The sequence below is a fragment of the Symphodus melops genome, assembly GCF_947650265.1.
Source record: "Symphodus melops genome assembly, chromosome: 11".
Lineage (NCBI taxonomy): Eukaryota > Metazoa > Chordata > Actinopteri > Labriformes > Labridae > Symphodus > Symphodus melops.
This window is the reverse complement of record NC_136701.1, coordinates 9565956-9582745: the sequence shown is the minus strand read 5'-3', so window position 1 is coordinate 9582745 and position 16790 is coordinate 9565956. Positions and strand designations below refer to the sequence as shown.

At 40.4% G+C, this 16790-nt stretch overlaps 3 protein-coding genes across 7 annotated transcripts; 2 read left to right on the top strand and 1 right to left on the bottom strand.

Annotated features, from left to right (window-relative positions):
• The first annotated feature begins 2660 nt into the window (after positions 1 to 2660).
• Positions 2661 to 8317, top strand: plp1b (proteolipid protein 1b). 4 transcript variants are annotated; one of them, XR_013780065.1, is made up of 8 exons: positions 4118 to 4381; positions 4725 to 4911; positions 5012 to 5168; positions 5898 to 6075; positions 6197 to 6270; positions 6490 to 6555; positions 7473 to 7595; positions 7710 to 8317. XR_013780065.1 is itself a non-coding variant. In XM_079355208.1 (7 exons), exons 1-7 carry the CDS (start codon positions 2806 to 2808, stop codon positions 7542 to 7544), a joined length of 738 nt encoding a protein of 245 aa, XP_079211334.1. In that variant the 5' UTR covers positions 2661 to 2805; the 3' UTR covers positions 7545 to 8317. The 4 variants fall into 4 exon arrangements, 3 of the variants coding, with proteins under 3 accessions (XP_079211334.1, XP_079211333.1, XP_079211335.1); XM_079355208.1 differs by lacking the exon at positions 4118 to 4381 and adding an exon at positions 2661 to 2809 and having other exon boundaries at positions 7473 to 8317; XM_079355207.1 differs by having other exon boundaries at positions 4119 to 4381; positions 7473 to 8317.
• On the bottom strand, positions 7855 to 9898 carry LOC306831244 (uncharacterized protein). The gene is made up of 4 exons (XM_079355206.1): positions 9164 to 9898; positions 9004 to 9066; positions 8776 to 8878; positions 7855 to 8668 (listed from the first exon to the last, which is right to left on the bottom strand). The coding sequence occupies exons 1-4, from the start codon at positions 9883 to 9885 to the stop codon at positions 8564 to 8566; spliced, it is 993 nt and encodes a 330-aa protein (XP_079211332.1). The 5' UTR covers positions 9886 to 9898; the 3' UTR covers positions 7855 to 8563.
• Positions 9899 to 11443: 1545 nt separating this feature from the next.
• LOC306831794 (uncharacterized protein) lies at positions 11444 to 13879 on the top strand. 2 transcript variants are annotated; one of them, XM_079356028.1, is made up of 3 exons: positions 11444 to 11512; positions 11604 to 11633; positions 12240 to 13879. In XM_079356028.1, the coding sequence occupies exon 3, from the start codon at positions 12246 to 12248 to the stop codon at positions 13539 to 13541; it is 1296 nt and encodes a 431-aa protein (XP_079212154.1). In that variant the 5' UTR covers positions 11444 to 11512; positions 11604 to 11633; positions 12240 to 12245; the 3' UTR covers positions 13542 to 13879. The 2 variants fall into 2 exon arrangements, with proteins under 2 accessions (XP_079212154.1, XP_079212155.1); XM_079356029.1 differs by lacking the exon at positions 11604 to 11633 and having other exon boundaries at positions 11448 to 11512.
• Positions 13880 to 16790: the final 2911 nt, after the last annotated feature.

Below are 16790 nucleotides of genomic sequence, written 5' to 3'. Positions count from 1 at the left end.
GCTTCAGCTTTTGTGGAATATGCTTTATTCATAACTGAATGAATTGCTCTGTTCATGTCATCCCAGCTAAAGCAAGCCTCTAAAACTTGTCCTCCTACCTAATCCCCGCCTTTGATAATCAACATTATTGCTAATTTATATCTCTCAAGTAAAGCTGACAGCCATTCTGAATCCTCACATGCTGCACAGAGGTTAATTAATGCTCTCCTCTCCTTCTCTCTCTCTTTCTTGCTCTCTCACGCATATTTTCATATCGTCATTAATCCTTTCTACATACTTAATATTTGAGCTGTCATTCTTTTTGTGTTTTTTAAAGGACAAAAGACTCTAAACTCAAACCAAACAATCAAAAAACGTCATCTTAACAGTAGTGTGTACATGAAGGTCCATCGCCTGTTTGTTAGGGGAACAAGATTGGACAAGACATGGGGGATTATCCAGCCGTGTTGGCTGAACGTCAATGTGTCCGTAGCTTCATTAGCAATACATTTAAGTACACCAAGACTACACTTCTGATAGTGTTTAATTTTAATACAATATGATATTAAATGTTGAAGATAATGTTTTTTCACTTATTATCATTTTGACATGGGCCTTAAATGTGAAGCAAAAATAGGACGAGGGTCTTCTCCAAAAAAATGGTGTTTTCTCCCCTGCTCCACACTGGCTTCTTTGTACTGATCCCAGCTTTGACATCAACTGGGTCAAACATGCGGGAGGGAGGGAAGGAGGGCAGCAGCTGGATCCGACCGTCAATGTCACCCTTGTTAGTCCACTTTATCCATGTCAGTCACTGCCGATCCAATTTATTTCACTCTTTTGTCTGCGCCGTTCTCTTATCTTTCCCTGCTTCTCAAGATGCCGGTTAGCCATGTTCAATCCAATGTACTGATGTCTAGCGTGTGTGTGCAGACGGATTACATATGCATGTTATGAAAAGTAATTACAGTCACCCTAAAAGTTACTGTGCACAAAAATGATCAACTCTATGGAGTTCACATGAACAGAAAGCTCTTAAAGTTTATATGAACAGGTTAATTGAATTTGTATAATAAGGCACATTATTTCAAACTGTCAAAGTATCCATAGCAAAAGTCCAATTCTTAAAGTTTTTTTTTACAATTTTTTTTCAATACTTTTAACAACTTTCCTAAACTGTTAACGCCCCAACATACCTACCACACAAAATTGGCAAAACAGTTTGTTTAAAGCTCAAAATCCCACAATGTAAACTAAACTCCAACTCAAATGTCTTAAAATGCAGTAATACACTGACCCGACACTATGTCCACCAAAACGATGCAACATGTCTCACAATCAAATAATTCTTCCAAAACACAAACACATGTTCTTTTCCAACAGAAACATTTAGTCAATCAGAGTACAATGCCATAAAAACACACACATCAGATGAAAATACAGAAACTGCTTTATTTTATACGTGTTGTGTCTGCCCATGTACAATAGACAGTGTATTGTATTGATCATAGATTGGTGAGGTTTTGAACTGCAGTTTCTTTAGAAGTCTCTCTACATTGGTGTTTTGTTGGGTTTAGTAAATGCATGCATTTTGTTTCTTTTGTTGAAGGAAGTTACAGAAATAAAAAAAAACTCAGAGTAGCTTCATAGAATGTACGATAAAGACTTTATTTCATTGTCATGTTGTCCATGTCCATGTTGACAAAGGCAAGTTCGTGCTCTTCAATAAGTACCCTTCCTCTTCCCCCCTGAGGGAGGTAGACATTAAATCCTTCAAGAGACAAAATACACATACATATTAGAGAACGGAGGCATACAGTTAATGTAATGGGCAGTAAAATTATTTACACTTTGTTGTATCCTACCTGAAACCTGTTGGTTTCTCAAAAAATCCAGATCATGGATGACAGTGTGTCCCAGCTAAGATTAACCAGCCTCTCTGTATGATAGCCTGTGCTTTATGACATGGTCCATTCTAATAGCTTTAATTTCATCAGTTACCCGAGCTCTGGTCCTTCTTTGAGCACCACGGCACATTCAACTCCTCTCCCTACCTTGTCCTCGTCCAGGCATTCCTCTCCCTCTTGCAGATATTTTTCTTGCCCTCTTTGTGTTGCTCTATAGTGTTCCTTTTCCACACAAGATCAGCCCAAATAGATCATGTTTTTACTGTATAAAAAACGTGTCCTTGATGGGAATCCACTGTGATTGATGTATTTGCATAACTTCAATAAGCTGTTTCTCAGTAGTTATGGAAAATAGAGGGGATATGTTTTTATCTACAATATGAACAGCTATTCACTTTGACATAGAGTGTGACATTTTGTGGAAAAAAACTTTTGGTCTTGCTTGTGTTTAAAATAAGTTCAAGCATTTTAAATTAGTGGCAGCTGTATAAATTTTGTGTCAAAGCAACAAGAAATGTGCTAATTGTGTACCCTGCACAGACGGACGTTATGTATCATATATCATGTGTAATTATCTACTTAAAGTATGCAACAAGAGTATGCAACAAGTACGCGACAAGAATTCGCGAAAACACAGAAACTATCCACAAATACCAATAACCTCTCATATGAGAGTTTGTGAGCTGCTCTGTGTCCCCTGTCCTGCACCCATGGCTCTATAAATAATGACTGGCAGCTGAAATGGGACTTTGTGACTTTAAGATGTGACTCGGGGAGATGTGCTCTATCTATTGTTGATGAGACAAAAGCGCGAGTCAGATTCATATAGGAGTGGCGGGGAATAACTCCTCATATCCTCATATCAGAGTCACAAAGCCAACCAGCAAAACTTCAATAACCCGCGCATTTCTTTTTGGACATGGGTGAGTGAATCGAATTTTTAATAACTCTTATCATCTATTATTAATGTGATTTGAAAATGTGGATTTCAATAACTCACTAATGTTGCCTTTAACATATCTTTGCTGCCCTCAGTCATCTTGTTGCCCTTCTGCCCCATGGGAGGGATTTCCTGCTTTAGTCTTGTGTTAAAGTATTTTTATATCCACATTTGGATTATTGATACAATCACACCTTACATATGAAGTTTTGTTACAATGAGCATTTCAGAAGATTGAGAAGTAAACAGCCCAGATGCTCAGAATTTATTGCTTTTGAATGAAGACAGCAGTCCTTGTTACCTCCTCTAACCCTTTAACTCATAAAGCAGACTGCATTCAGAGCTGCAGGCAGAGACGGACAGTCTCATCATGCCAAGGGCTATGCCAGGTCACTCATGTGAAAGAGGTCAAATACTCCCACATGTGTTGCAGGCATAAATTAGCAATTCTCCATGAGAACTGAGGACCCAAACAACTTCTGCCAACCATTTCTCTCACTCACAGACAACTCGTAGGCTTTCTTTTGCACATTTTTAACACATTCCCCAGTCTTGATTGACAACCTGGCATCTACTGTTTGTGTTATGCAGGTTTGTTCACTGTATAAAGGGGCCTATAATGGCCTCTGTCACTTTGTTTATGTAACTACACGGCTGAAGAGTGGGCGTCCACGGGCACAATCATATTTGGGGTCCTTGTTCTGCTGCGTCTATTTATACCATAGAATTAGTTTGTTTAATATCCCAAGTGTCCCCTCCAACTAAAATTCGATTATCTTTAAAATATCTGAACGTTTCTGTCACTCTGAATCAGGACTGATTTCTACATGCAAAACTACACAACTTGGCTCTTATTATAAGTTTGTTGTTGTTGTTGTTGTTGTTGTTGTTGTTGTTGTTGTTGTTGTTGTTGTTGTCGTCGTCGTCGTCGTCGTCATAACCATTTAAATTGCCCCTTGCTTATGATGATCTGCTCCCTCTTTGAACACTTGAATCCACCCTCTGCTGGCATCAACTCTCAGTGGTACCAGTCTCAGCCATCTGTGGGTGGAGGATGGCTTGAGTAGTGACATTGCCTGTGGTGTAAACGCAGTCCTGGTGACCCCTCTGCCACAACTTGCTACATTGTGTGTGTGTGTGTGTGTGTGTGTGTGTGTGTTTGTGTGTATTGTGGCACTGTTGCCTTTGTTTGTTTGACATCGCTGCCCTTTGTTCTTCCCTGAACGTGGCAAAAAAAACAATGGATATTCTATGTGCAACCACAAAGAGAAGCCTTTTCTTGAGGCCACCATCTCTCACTTTTGTCTGGTGACGCCTGTGACCACTGGAGACGGAGGGCAGGACCAGATTTGTGCTGTGAGGTGTTGGTACAGGCAAAGGACCTTTCACATGCAGATGAAATCAGCGTGTCCGAGGGGCTTATTTTACTGTAGGAAAAGCCTTTAGGCAGATTTGTACATCCCTGGTTGGCTTTGGGATCTTTCTTGTTGTGGAGCACAGGATCAGAAGCAGCAAATGTTTCCGGTCAGGCAGCCTTGGCTTTGCAAAGCCTTAGGTGCTTTCCTCTATCCCATTTCTGCCAATGCATTTATTAACGCTGTGGATGTTTGCTACCTGCTTCAACAGCACTGCTTACACTGGAAGAGATGCATGAGATTGATGTGAAGTCACTTTTGTTTGGACGCTTTTGATGGGAGTCGCTGCTTGAACATTGCCGCTGCTGCCTAATTTTTTGGTTCTGTTTCTTTTTTTGCCTGTGGTGGGTTTGGGGTGTGTGTACATGGATGTGCAGACAGAGCGAGGCCTATTTCATAGCTCCCCCACAGTGGCGTAGATGTGCTGTGTGGTAATATGTGCGGTGTGTGCCGCCTGTGTGCTGATTTATTATGCCCCCTCAGGTTGTTATGATTGCTGTATCCGCTGCCTCGGGGCAGTGCCCTACCCGTCCCTGGTGGCCACCTTGCTGTGCTATGCTGGCATGGCATTGTTTTGTGGCTGTGGGCATGAAGCGCTGACCAACACCGCAGTCCTGGTGGAGACTTACTTTGCCCGCAACATTCAGGACTTTGCCATCATGGCTTCCTTGTAAGTAACACTTCCATTTACCATCTATAGTGTTTTTTCGGGATCTTGAGAATTGTTAAATTGTTCTGATTACTCCCTCTTCTCCTCCCCAACTTCTCAGTATCAAATACTTCCAGTACGTCATCTACGGCCTCGCATCCTTTTTCTTCCTCTTTGGTATCCTTCTGCTGGCTGAGGGTTTCTATGCCACTAGTGCTGTCAAGCAGACATTTGGTGAATTCAGGAGCACCCACTGTGGCCGCTGCCTCAGCCTGACGGTGAGAATAACGAAGGAGGGAGGGGTGGGGGTGGGGGTGGGGGTGGGGGGTGGGGGGGGGGGGGGGTTAAGGTAAAGGTAAAAACATCTTTGCGAGCATGTACCATGTCACCAACTTTATAAATCCCAACAGGGGTAGCTGGTTTGGAGCAGTTTTTATATTAAAAATACAGTACGTGCAGACAACAATTAATTATACATATGTGCTAAATATGAGATAAGTTCCAAAATAAGTACCATTATTATGTAGGCCACAAAGAAACATCAAAGAGCCGTCTTAATGACAGGATTATTCATGATCAAAGAATAAAACGACAGAAGAAAGTGAATCTCAGGGAGCATTTTGTTTTCTGATTGCAGAGGGTATGAATGGCTCTGATACACTGTTTTAATCAAATCTAATATTTTGAGGCAACAGTTAATCATAAACAAAGAAATGGTTTATACAAATGAAGATAATTAATGCCCCCCAAAAGGGGTAAGACAATTTCCAGAGATTTAAGACATTACTGTGAATTAATTGGTTGATTTAATGTGTGACACACACTATGCCAAATATTATAGCCTTTATCTTTTTATTGTTTGTTGGGTTTTGTTTTTTTTGCCTCAGCCATCTCAATCACCTGAAATAATGAAGTTAAATATATTTTTTTGAAATCTGATTTGATATATTGTTGATTTAACGATACAGACACATAAACTATTTTCATGCCCTTTTGTATTTCACCAGTTTATCGTAGTGACGTACATCTTGGCCTTCATCTGGCTGATTGTCTTTGCCTTCACTGCTATCCCGGTCTACTTCTTGTTCAACATGGAGCAGACCTGCCACACCGTCAACATCCTGGCTGAAACTACCCCCAGCATCAATCAGCATGGCTGGATCTGCATGGACGCCAGGCAGTACGGTGAGTTCTTATATAATGACTGACCAGATCAGGAGAATCTTAATGTGTCAGTGAATAAATTGTCATAACTCATCATGATTCAGCAACAGTCAGAGGTACTTACGTCATGTCTTCGTTTTAGGTCTGCTCCCGTGGAACGCGATGCCAGGAAAAGCTTGTGGGATGACCTTGGCGTCTATTTGCAAAACCAGCGAAGTAAGTAGATGAATCGATTCGAAATGTTTAGTATTTCGAATCATCTTCCTCATATTAAAAACATTGTCCGGAATCAATCTGTAGGATCTTCTGAATGAGGAATGAATGGCTCTGTAAGAGAGCATTTGTATTTGATAGATCAAAACAAAATCTCAAGGGATGTGTTTAATTCTTTAAATAAATATGAACTAAACTGTGTTTGGCATTTTTTCTTTACAGTTCTACGTCACCTATGACCTGTACATTGCCACTTTTGCTGGTGCCGGGATCACTCTCCTAGCACTGGTAAGCAACTGTTTTGACATTTTGATGCTTTTTTTGGTAAGAATTACCAAATTGACTCAGTGAAACTCAAACTTCAAGTGTGCTAACTTTTTAAAGGCCACTTCACCCAAATTACAAAAAGAGATATTTATATTTATGACCAGTAGTGTAGTGATGCCTAAAGTAGTCGGTCAACTTTTAATTATTCAACCACGTTGTTATTTTTTTAGTGGCCCATCCAGCAGAGTATAAATGGCCTCTGTTATAAACACACTCGACTCCTCTTGAATATTATTAGCCAATGAGAAGCGTGTGGGGAGGGTCATCCCTTCACCATCCAAAGATAAAATTGCAGTATACTACTGAATATTGTCAATCAATCAATGATGTGAATCAGAGGTGATTTTGAAGTGGTTGTATATGGAGACTGAAAAATACTGTAAGTGGGTATACTCTGTATAAACCCTGCACTACAACATATGATGTATGCACATAGTTCCTTCTTTTAGGTTGGCCAGGTTCTGAAATGATTGTCTGCATAGCCAATGAGATGAGATGAAAGTCAAGCATTACACAATGACAAATTAAATGAACTTGCATCGGACTAAACAGTCCCGACAAATACTTCCCAGCTAATCTGAAATATGTAAAGGATATCAGTGTTATGTGTGCAAGAGAAACACAATCATTCCTGATCATACCCAAATCTTTTATTATACCTCATAATAAAACATTATAAACATAATAAAACAGTTACTTAGCACAACATCACAAACTTTACTCCAAAACAAACTACTCACATAGCTAGATACCTCTTGATAAGTAGTAAATGTTCATTTTATAATTTGTACTCGCCTTTTAAAAAATACCTTGTAGATGACAACACATCCATATTTGCTCTACTATGTATACCTTCATCTAAATGTCATTCTTTGTAGTTCCTGTACATGGTTGCCACCACCTACAACTACGCCGTGTTGAGGTTCCTGGGCAGGAAAGGGGTCCGCTAACCGCAACACCTCCAACCTACTCAACCACATCCTCAGGCTCCCAGAGGGAAAGTCAGCACATGCAGCATTTACGTTCATTGTCTGGGACACAGCCCTTTCCAAATCTTAAGTATTCCTCCAGACATCTCATATAACAGACGTATCTTTTTTTCTTATGAGCAACAGATAGAGAGATGAAGATCACACCCAGCAGATCCAGCAGCAAATCCCCTCCTCTCCTCGGATGATTCTCTTGGCTTTGTTGTTCATTTTCCCTCTCGCAGGACTTATCTCTCATTTGATACTTTTTGTGAAGCTTCTTCGGTGCTGATGCTGTTTTGTCAGCTTGTGATGTATGACGTTTCATGAATAATTAAGAGCGATGACAGCTCGCCTTGCAAATCATAACTGCGTATCGTCGGCCAGAGTTAACTGATGCATATATTTGATTCTCATTTTTCTGCTGCCTCATTATCAACTAAAATAAGTGAAGCCGAATGTACCAAAGTTCTGTGTGAGTGTCAGGCGCATCCTCATATTTCTCTTTGTACTTTTACTTAAAAAAGATGTACTTTGCATTCACTCGTAATACATTTCTGCTTTGCATGAACAGCACAGAGTGCAAGATAAAACAAAAATATTTAGAGACATTTTTTGGTTACTGCTTCAAACATGCTTTTTTTTATGTTCATGAGGTGTTGATGCTTTAATAATGGGCCTCCAGGTGATTTGTGAGTGTATGTGTGTGTGTGCCTATTTAAAATAAAGGCTGATTAAACCATTTAAATCTCAAATAGTCATGTGTCCTTTTATTTAAACCATGTATGCAATAATGCAATAAAAAAAAACATGTCAAAGTGTTTTTATTTCATTCCTTCTATCACAGAATCCCTTCCCCTGACAATGCACCATGTCCTTAAAACAACCCAGAGTGGAAATGAACCGATAAGGCAGCAGTGGTGAGTTTCTCACTCCAAACAACACATTAATCACAGAACGCTCTGGGTCTTCTCTGATGACATATTTGTCCCAGTTAGGCTTTAGGTCTTGAGAGCTTTTGCAAAGCAGCCATCACATTGGATCACTTGGTTATGCAAAAACATGGGGGTCAGCAAATCTCCCAGGGCCTTAGAACACGCACCACACTGCAGGATAAAAACACTCAATATCAAAATTATGCAATGACGAGAGCCTGTCAGATTCAATACAAAGCAACAGCAGTATGTTTCCTTACAAGAGAAAAAGAACAAACCTTGAGACAGTCAGGGTGGCACACCACCAGAGGTTCACTGAAACTGATCTTTTCGTTTCCATCAATTGTTTTGTCGCAGAACGAACAAAAAGGTATTCCATTTCTGCAGAAGAGAGAAAGTGTTTAAAAAGAGTCTCCTCTTTGTGTATGAATTTTGCATAAACTATCAAATGTGACTTAAAGACCCTATAACCTTGCTCTAGTGTTGTTTTCAAAGTGAGACATTACCTGGTTTTCTTAAGAGTATATGTTGGTTGTTGCTCCTCCGCAGGCTTTTGTATCACTTCAGAGCTACAAAATTAAAGTAATAGGCAAAGGATGAGTCAAAAGATATAAATATACCACATTAATATGTTTTGGTTCCCGTTGTTTATAAGCGCTTACTCACTCATTTATAACATCCGGGTCTTTCATCACTTTTTTCTCCTCTGTGAGGGTTTCTTTTAGGTCCTTCGCAGGATCAGGAGCCACTTCATCCGTGGTTTCCACATCTAACGCGTCTGTCAGTTCAATGACTCTGTAGGTGAACCTATCCTGAGCAGCTTCAGCATCTGAGGCTGCAGACTTTTCACACTCGACACGCTTCACTTTAGCAGCAACTTCAGTAGGGGATACGGATACAGTTTCTGCAACTAAGTCAGGGACTGGTTCCTCGTGGCCTTGGAAAGCGGCTTCTTCTTCTCCAGTTTTAGTCACATAAGGGGTCTTAAGAGGTGACTCCACAGCGACTGCGACTTCAACAGTTTCTTTTGCAACATCTTTCTCACAGCTCTCTTCTGCAACAGCTTGAGTGGGCGACTCAGACTCTGCCAATAACTCGACAACTTTTTCAACCCTTTCTTGGAGAGCACTGTCCTCTCCTGGCTTAGCATCAGTCACATCAGTCTTGTCAGATGATGACTCCACTGAGACCTCAACTAAAGATTTAATCATTTCTTCTGCAGCCTGTTCTGGAGGGTGACTCTCCTCTGTCGATGGAACAGTTGGTTTTACTTCTCCATCCTCCACAGTTGTTGCATTTGCTGACTCTGGTTCAGGTGCAGATTTTTCTTGAGTTATGAGTTCAACTGGAAGAGCAACATGGACTTCAGTTGAATCTTTAACCTTCATCCACGCAGAAGTTTCCAAAACATGATCTTCCATTGTAGCATCTGAATAGATCTTAGCTGATACATCTGCATTTACATCTGCGATTTGTTGCTCAACTGCATCTGTTACAGAAGGAACTGGTTGCGTCTCTCCATTTTGAATGCTTTCTTCTACAAGAACATTTGCAGCCACCTCTATGTGTTCTTCATTTATCTTGTCAACTGATGCATCTGCATTTGCTCCTTTGTTTTCTTCTATTGTGTTGGCAATAGATATTTCTGCTTCACCTTTTTGGTTAGTTTGCTCAGCAGCTGCTTTGGGCCTGTAAGAGAAGACAGATACTCATTCCCAAGTATGCAAAAAAGCACATAGAATACCCACACTCAGCATATTTTAATGTAATCGCAGGTACAGTGGAGAATGTCTTACTTTTTATCATCTCTGGTCTGCGCTGTTGATCCCTCAGGCTGGGCATCTTTTTGGGTTGGAAGAACTTCAACGTCTGCCTGATCACTAGAATGTGGAACAGAAGAAAAAAAAAAATATATATATATATATATATATGCTTTTTTTGCTTTTTTTTCAGACCTTGAAACAAGTGGATTTACAGGTAACCGTGAATAGTTCATCAACTGTGTATGAGTAATAAAAACTCAGTATACACCCTCAGACTGAGCTATCTAATCAACAGATTAAGAACAAAAAGTCAACCTTGGAAAAAAACCTTGACATGTATAACCTGTAAGAACTGGGAATACTTGAAAATAGTGGAAAGTTATATCTTACTAATTATTTTTCACACAAGCAGAAGAATATTTCATCAGCTTTACACTATAGGCTCATAATTCTCATCAGGGCCTAATGATCTGTCATGCAATTGTTGAAAGACTTTCTTCTTTTTGAAAGTTTTAGAGGTTCATTGATGTCCTACACACAAAAATGTTTCGAAGAAAGTATGTCACTTAATAGAGGATGAGTGCAACAAGTTTAACATAAAGGGTGCAATAATATAAGCTGCTTGGTTATGCTTGAAAATGTAATGATTCAGTTATACATGAGTCAATTTGGTCCTAGTTTGTGTTTCATCTATGAGCGATGCAAGCAATAAATCAGAGGCACAAAAATTGGACAAGAGTCAATTATGCCTGCAGTAGCAAAACATCTCAATAATGATGTAGCTCCAGATCGATTGTATGGTTAAGCTTCACTTGCTTTTTGTCTAAGATTAGAGCAGAGCACAGAGCCTCTCTGAAACAGATCCGATGGTTCAAATAAATTCTGGTCATTGTGTCACACTCAAAACAACTTCACTAACTGCTGAAGATTGTGTTAGGCCAGTGGTTACCAAAGTGGGGCTCGGGACTCCCTGGGGCGTTCAAATATTAACATTACAACATTAAAACATTTAAAATAGAAAATTGTTTGAAATTGCATGTTTCACCCATTGATTGATCTCTTTTGTAGCTGTAGTTTGATTGGAGGACATGTATTAGGTTCACGTTTGTCTTAAGGGTTAGACACTTATTGTTTAAACAATAGTTTTAAACAGGAACTTAAATACTCTTACTTTGGCGGTACGGTCACTGTATTTCCGGTACACTTCCTGGATTGTTGTGTGTAGCCGCGTTAGCCATTTCATGCTAAGCAGGTAAGTCTGCTGTCCTGGTTAAACATAACCACGTATTTCAAACCTTCTGTGAAGACATATTTAAAAGTGACTTTTCCCCCTGCGTGCTCAGCGTCACATTAAACTGGGCTACCAAAAACAAGTAAGTGAGCTGTACTTTGAGCATGTATTAAAGGGTTGATGGGAAACTTTTGCTACATTAAAGAGCTTAAAAATTGTTTGAGATCCTTTGTGATTTTCCAAACGATACCTGTCTAAAAACACATGAAGAAAGCTTCACGGTGTGAAACATACCTCCATTAATGGTTATGCATTGTTTAATAACTCAATGAGTATTTATGTGAAAAAGTTGTCAACCTGTGTGGTCATGCCTGGTGTGAGTTGAGTTTTGTCTTAGCTCTTTTTTTCTCTTTTCACGAGGTTGTTAGAAGTTGTTTGGATGTTTTTCATTTTGACAATTTTGAGGCTTCTTACAACAGAAAATCACCCAAGAAAAATGACGTGTTTGGGACACTGCTGCTTCAAATGTTGAGTATTGCACTTCTAAATGAGGATATGATGTAATTCCCGTACTGAAGAGCTGTGTTATCTGTTGTTCACTGTAGTCAAGGAGAAAGTGTCGACCACAGAGGATGAAAAGTACTGAACGTGTTGAGTCTTTACGAGAAACTTTAGTTTTTAATACATTGATTAAGATTTGTAAGTTAGTTGTAATTGTAATTCATTGCATTTTTCTCTACCATCCTAGAGATAAATGCCATCGAGAAATCATCTTGACAAAATCGGGAGGAAAGCAAAGAAGAAATGGACAGAGGAGTCCATGGAGAGAGCGCTGATCGAGGTGAAGTCTGGGAGGTGCACGGTGAGGCAGGCTGCAAAGCAGTTTGGAGTCCCTAAATCTTCACTGGGGGACAGAGTCAGTGGACGGGTGACACCGGGGAGTCGCAGCGGGCCAGCTCAGCTCATAACATCTGCAGACGAAGAGCTTTTGGTGGAGTTCTCTTTATACATGTCCAAGCATGGATTTCCACTAACTAAGCAACAGCTGGTATCATTCGCTTCGTCCATTTATAAGCGTCAGCATCGGAGGGTCGCATTCTCTAAACTCGGACAGACCTGGTGGCTTAATTTCAGAAAGCGGCAAGAAAACAATATAACCATTCAGCCAGCGGAGAGTGTTGTTCGAGGGAGGACAGTGTGCGTTAGGAAAGAAGCAGTGGACCAGTTTTTTCATTTACTGAACACCGTCATGGACGCTCGAGAGCTCCGAGACAAACCTACCCAAATTTTTAACTGCAACGAGACAAGTTTTCAGCTCAGTAGGAGGAGGGTGATTCTCCCCAAGTCTGCCAGTCAGGGCTACAAGCCGACACCAGGTTTAAGAGATCAGATCTCGGTCCTGGCTTGTTTTAACGCCGCTGGAGAGGACATTCCCCCATTTATTATCTACTCGAAAGCCTATCCAGGAGGAGTTTGTTACAAAACGCAAGGGCCTCCCAATGCTCTCTATGGATGGTCCGACTCTGGCTGTATCAACTCTGAGCTTTTCAAGAAATGGTTCCTCAAACACTTCCTTCCGTGCGCGCCGAAGGAGCGTCCCCTGCTGCTGATTTTCGATGGCCACAAGTCTCCTGTGAACCTGGAGGTGGTGGAGGCCGCTCGTAAAGAGGATGTCATCTTTCTCTGCCTCCCCCCTCATTGTTCTCACGTCCTGCAGCCACTGGACGCTGGGCTCTTTGGTCTACTGAAGCAGCGGTTCGGGGCCCTTATAGGTGACGGTTGTGCCACTGACACTCACTTCGCAGTCAGTAAGAAGGAGTTCTCAGGCGTGTTTAAAGGAACTTATCAGGTAGTGGAGGAGGATGAAGGCGTCAGGACTGTGAAGGAAGGCTTTAGGAAATCTGGAATTTACCCGCTGAACCAGTTTGCTCTAAATGAGGGTCATTTAATGCCGTCACACAGCTTGGGGCCCGCACCAGGAGCCTCACTGTCATCAACACAGGTTCTGCACAGTATAAGGGACATTACAGCTTCTGGACCCTCCTCATAAGTCCTCACCATCACAGACTACTGTCAAGTACAGAGACGGACTCATTTAATTACACCTGAAGGAAAGGGATGAATTCGATCATCTGATCTGTGTTTACAGTCCGGCTTGAGTAGCATGCAGCACCTCCCCATGCTCCCTCTACAGTTACTCTGTCTGAGCTGCTGTGCTGATACTAGTTGTGCTCAGATTCAGAAAATGAATAACAAAGGTTTAAGTGTACTGGAGTCCAAGTTGAAAGAAAAACATTTGTCATTCTCATTCTGAAAAACGACATCTTACCTTTTCTAAGGTTTTTGTATTTCTTCTTCTTTTGTATTTTAAAATGATGTTTACCTTTACCTCTCCAGGGCCTCATGATATTATTGAAATGGAACATATTTTTTTAAAAAACCCTTGATTTTCAGTTTTCCGTGTCCCGAGCCTTTAAGTTCAGAACTACTGTAGAAAACAGCTACTTAACGTGTGTGTGTGTGTGTGTGTGTGTGTGTGTGTGTGTGTGTGTGTGTGTGTGTGTGTGTGTGTGTGTGTGTGTGTGTGTGTGTGTGTGTGTGTGTGTGTGTGTGTGTGTGTGTGTGTGTGTGTGTGTGTGTGTGTGTGTGTGTGTGTGTGTGTGTGTGTGTGTGTGTGTGTGTGTGTGTGTGTGTGTGTGTGTGTGTGTGTGTGTGTGTGTGTGTGTGTGTGTGTGTGTGTGTGTGTGTGTGTGTGTGTGAGTCAGTCAGGTGATGTAATATTGCTGCAACAATACACAGGCAGGAAGCCCTTCTGCATGTATAAATACCTGTAATTACTCTGTAGACAGTCTGTCTGCATTAGAAAACAAAAATGGTTTTATTTTATTATTATTGAAAACTTTTTATGAATAAAATCTCAAACTTATGCTGACTATAGTCCTTTGTTAGCAATAGCACACAAGTAATGACTACAAATGAATAGTTTCATTATTATGATGATAATTCATATTTACAGCCGGATGACTCGGTGTTGAAGGAGAAACGTGCAGGTGTTAGAGCAGCTGTACGTTTCTGTGTGCCTTCAGGGAAATAAAACCCACCGTGGGATTTGTATTTTTTTAGAATGCAGGGAAAGCGCACAGTTCAGGCTGCATCATACTGTTTGTCTTCGTGAGCATTAAAGCAGCCCAGGGCTGACTCCACGTTTCTCTGTGATAATATCACATATGGTGATTTTCTGTGCCTGAAGCCTGTTTTTGTTGTTTTCGTTCGATGACGTAACACAGTCCAAGACAAATTTTAGTTTGGCCCTTAGAAGTGACATTTCTACGTATACAAGTGAAATACTGTTGGTACTTTGAGTGCATGCATTGACCTGATAAAAGTTCCTCTGACGCTCCAACACTTTGTCTTGTGTCTCCTTTTTGTCTCCTAGTTGTCTTTTTCATTGAAGTATATTTTCACAGCCTTGAAATTAATTGGTTTCAGTCTCAGAATTTTTGAACAAGAAAATTGTTAAAGCTTAGGTATAATGTTTAAAAATCAACTAGTTTCAAATGAGTCACACATTCATCTGAATTGCTAAATAAGTCTTTAAAATGTTGAAAAAGTACCAATTAACAGTCAGAGGCTGTTTTAAACATCATTTAGTGATGCATGAAACTATGTTTGATAAAATGAAAAAGGTGACATCTGCAGGCCAAACGGTGTTACTACTCTGTGGATGGAATAAATCTGTGACATTAATCAGACAGTGAGATGTCAACACGTTTTTCCACTGTGTCCAGTTTGTATTATAAAAGCAGAGTGCAGCTGTGTTTTTCCAACCACCGTATGATGCCAGTGATTTTCAGTTTGTCAGTGAGCAGCAATCCACCCCTTCAGTAAAATGTTAATCATTTTTTAAAGCATCATCTACATCTTTAAATATTCAGTCAGTAGTACTCACTCAAATTTCTTGAGTGCGGACAGAACATAAGAGCTCTTCCTGACTGGACTGGGTTTGGTCTTTAGCACAGCCTCTTCAGTTCTACAAAACAGAACACATGATGAAATTGCAACTTTTTTCACAGGTTCTCTCAGAACATGTCATGTATAAGTGGAAAAACAAACTATAGTGGCATTGCCTTCTTAAACCATATCATACCAGTTAAAACAAAGGGAACCAAGCGGTGCCATCATGCTTTAAATTAACAATTTTTTTTATGTTGCATTTTTATTGCTTATACGTTACCTTGCTTTTTTCTGCTCTTCCTTTGGCTGTTTTGATTTGAGGATCCAGCTGAGATCATTCTTCAGTGGAGTCCGCACCCTGGTTGTTTGAAGCACCTGTTTTCTGTCAACGTCTAAAACATGCACATTCTCTGTCAATAGTACCAAGGATACCTGCACACCAAATTCAACTTAAAAAAAAAAGGTGACTTACCTTTTGACATGATGCTGTTCTCTCAGATGTATAACTTGCTGAAATTATTTGAAGGGGAAAAAATGTGTGAATTTAAGGTTTGCATTTGAAGTCTTAGAACTGTAATTATTCCCACGGCAGTCCATTCCACTGACTTCAGACCTGTTTACTGATTACAGGTTGTGAATCTCATACACAACCTGTTGTTCTGCATTCTGCACCGAATCAACTCCCCCAGACTTTAAAAGTGACATTTAAGTATTTTTAGGTAAGATGTTTAATAATTGTGTAAAAGCTCACTGAAATGAATAATAAATAAAACTTTAATCCTCATTAGACTATTAGAGTAATACAGTTTTTTTCAGATTGATTTTTGATATAAACTATGTGCTGTTTTCACACAATTAAAGCCAGGTTTCACTTTGTCCTCTCAGTCTGTTCTTTATATCCTCTTTGAGCTTGTGTTAACATTTTGACCTGCACTTTTAATCTCATATAATGAGCCTCAATGGAGATCTATCATCAATTATCTAGGTCAAATTCATTATGCACAGAAAATGAAAGCAATTCTGACTTTGTAATGAGCCATAGCTCTGCAGAAGCAGTTCATTTGAAATCTGAAATAATGTGAAGTCCATCCCTGCACCGTGTTGTGATCTCACCTGTTTGCTGGTCAGCTGTTTGAGCGCTGTGGATTCAGAGTGCTGTCAAGCGTCCTCTGGGAATTAATGTCACATAGGCAGGCAGAGGCAGGTAAAGAAACATGAACATTAGCCCCCACCCCCTGTCACTTCAGTTTCCACCCCTGTCGGATGGAAAGTGCCACACCTGGATACTGCAGTGCAGGTCTATCGAGTGGGCTGCTTTTCACAACAATCCAAGAGTGGGCAGACA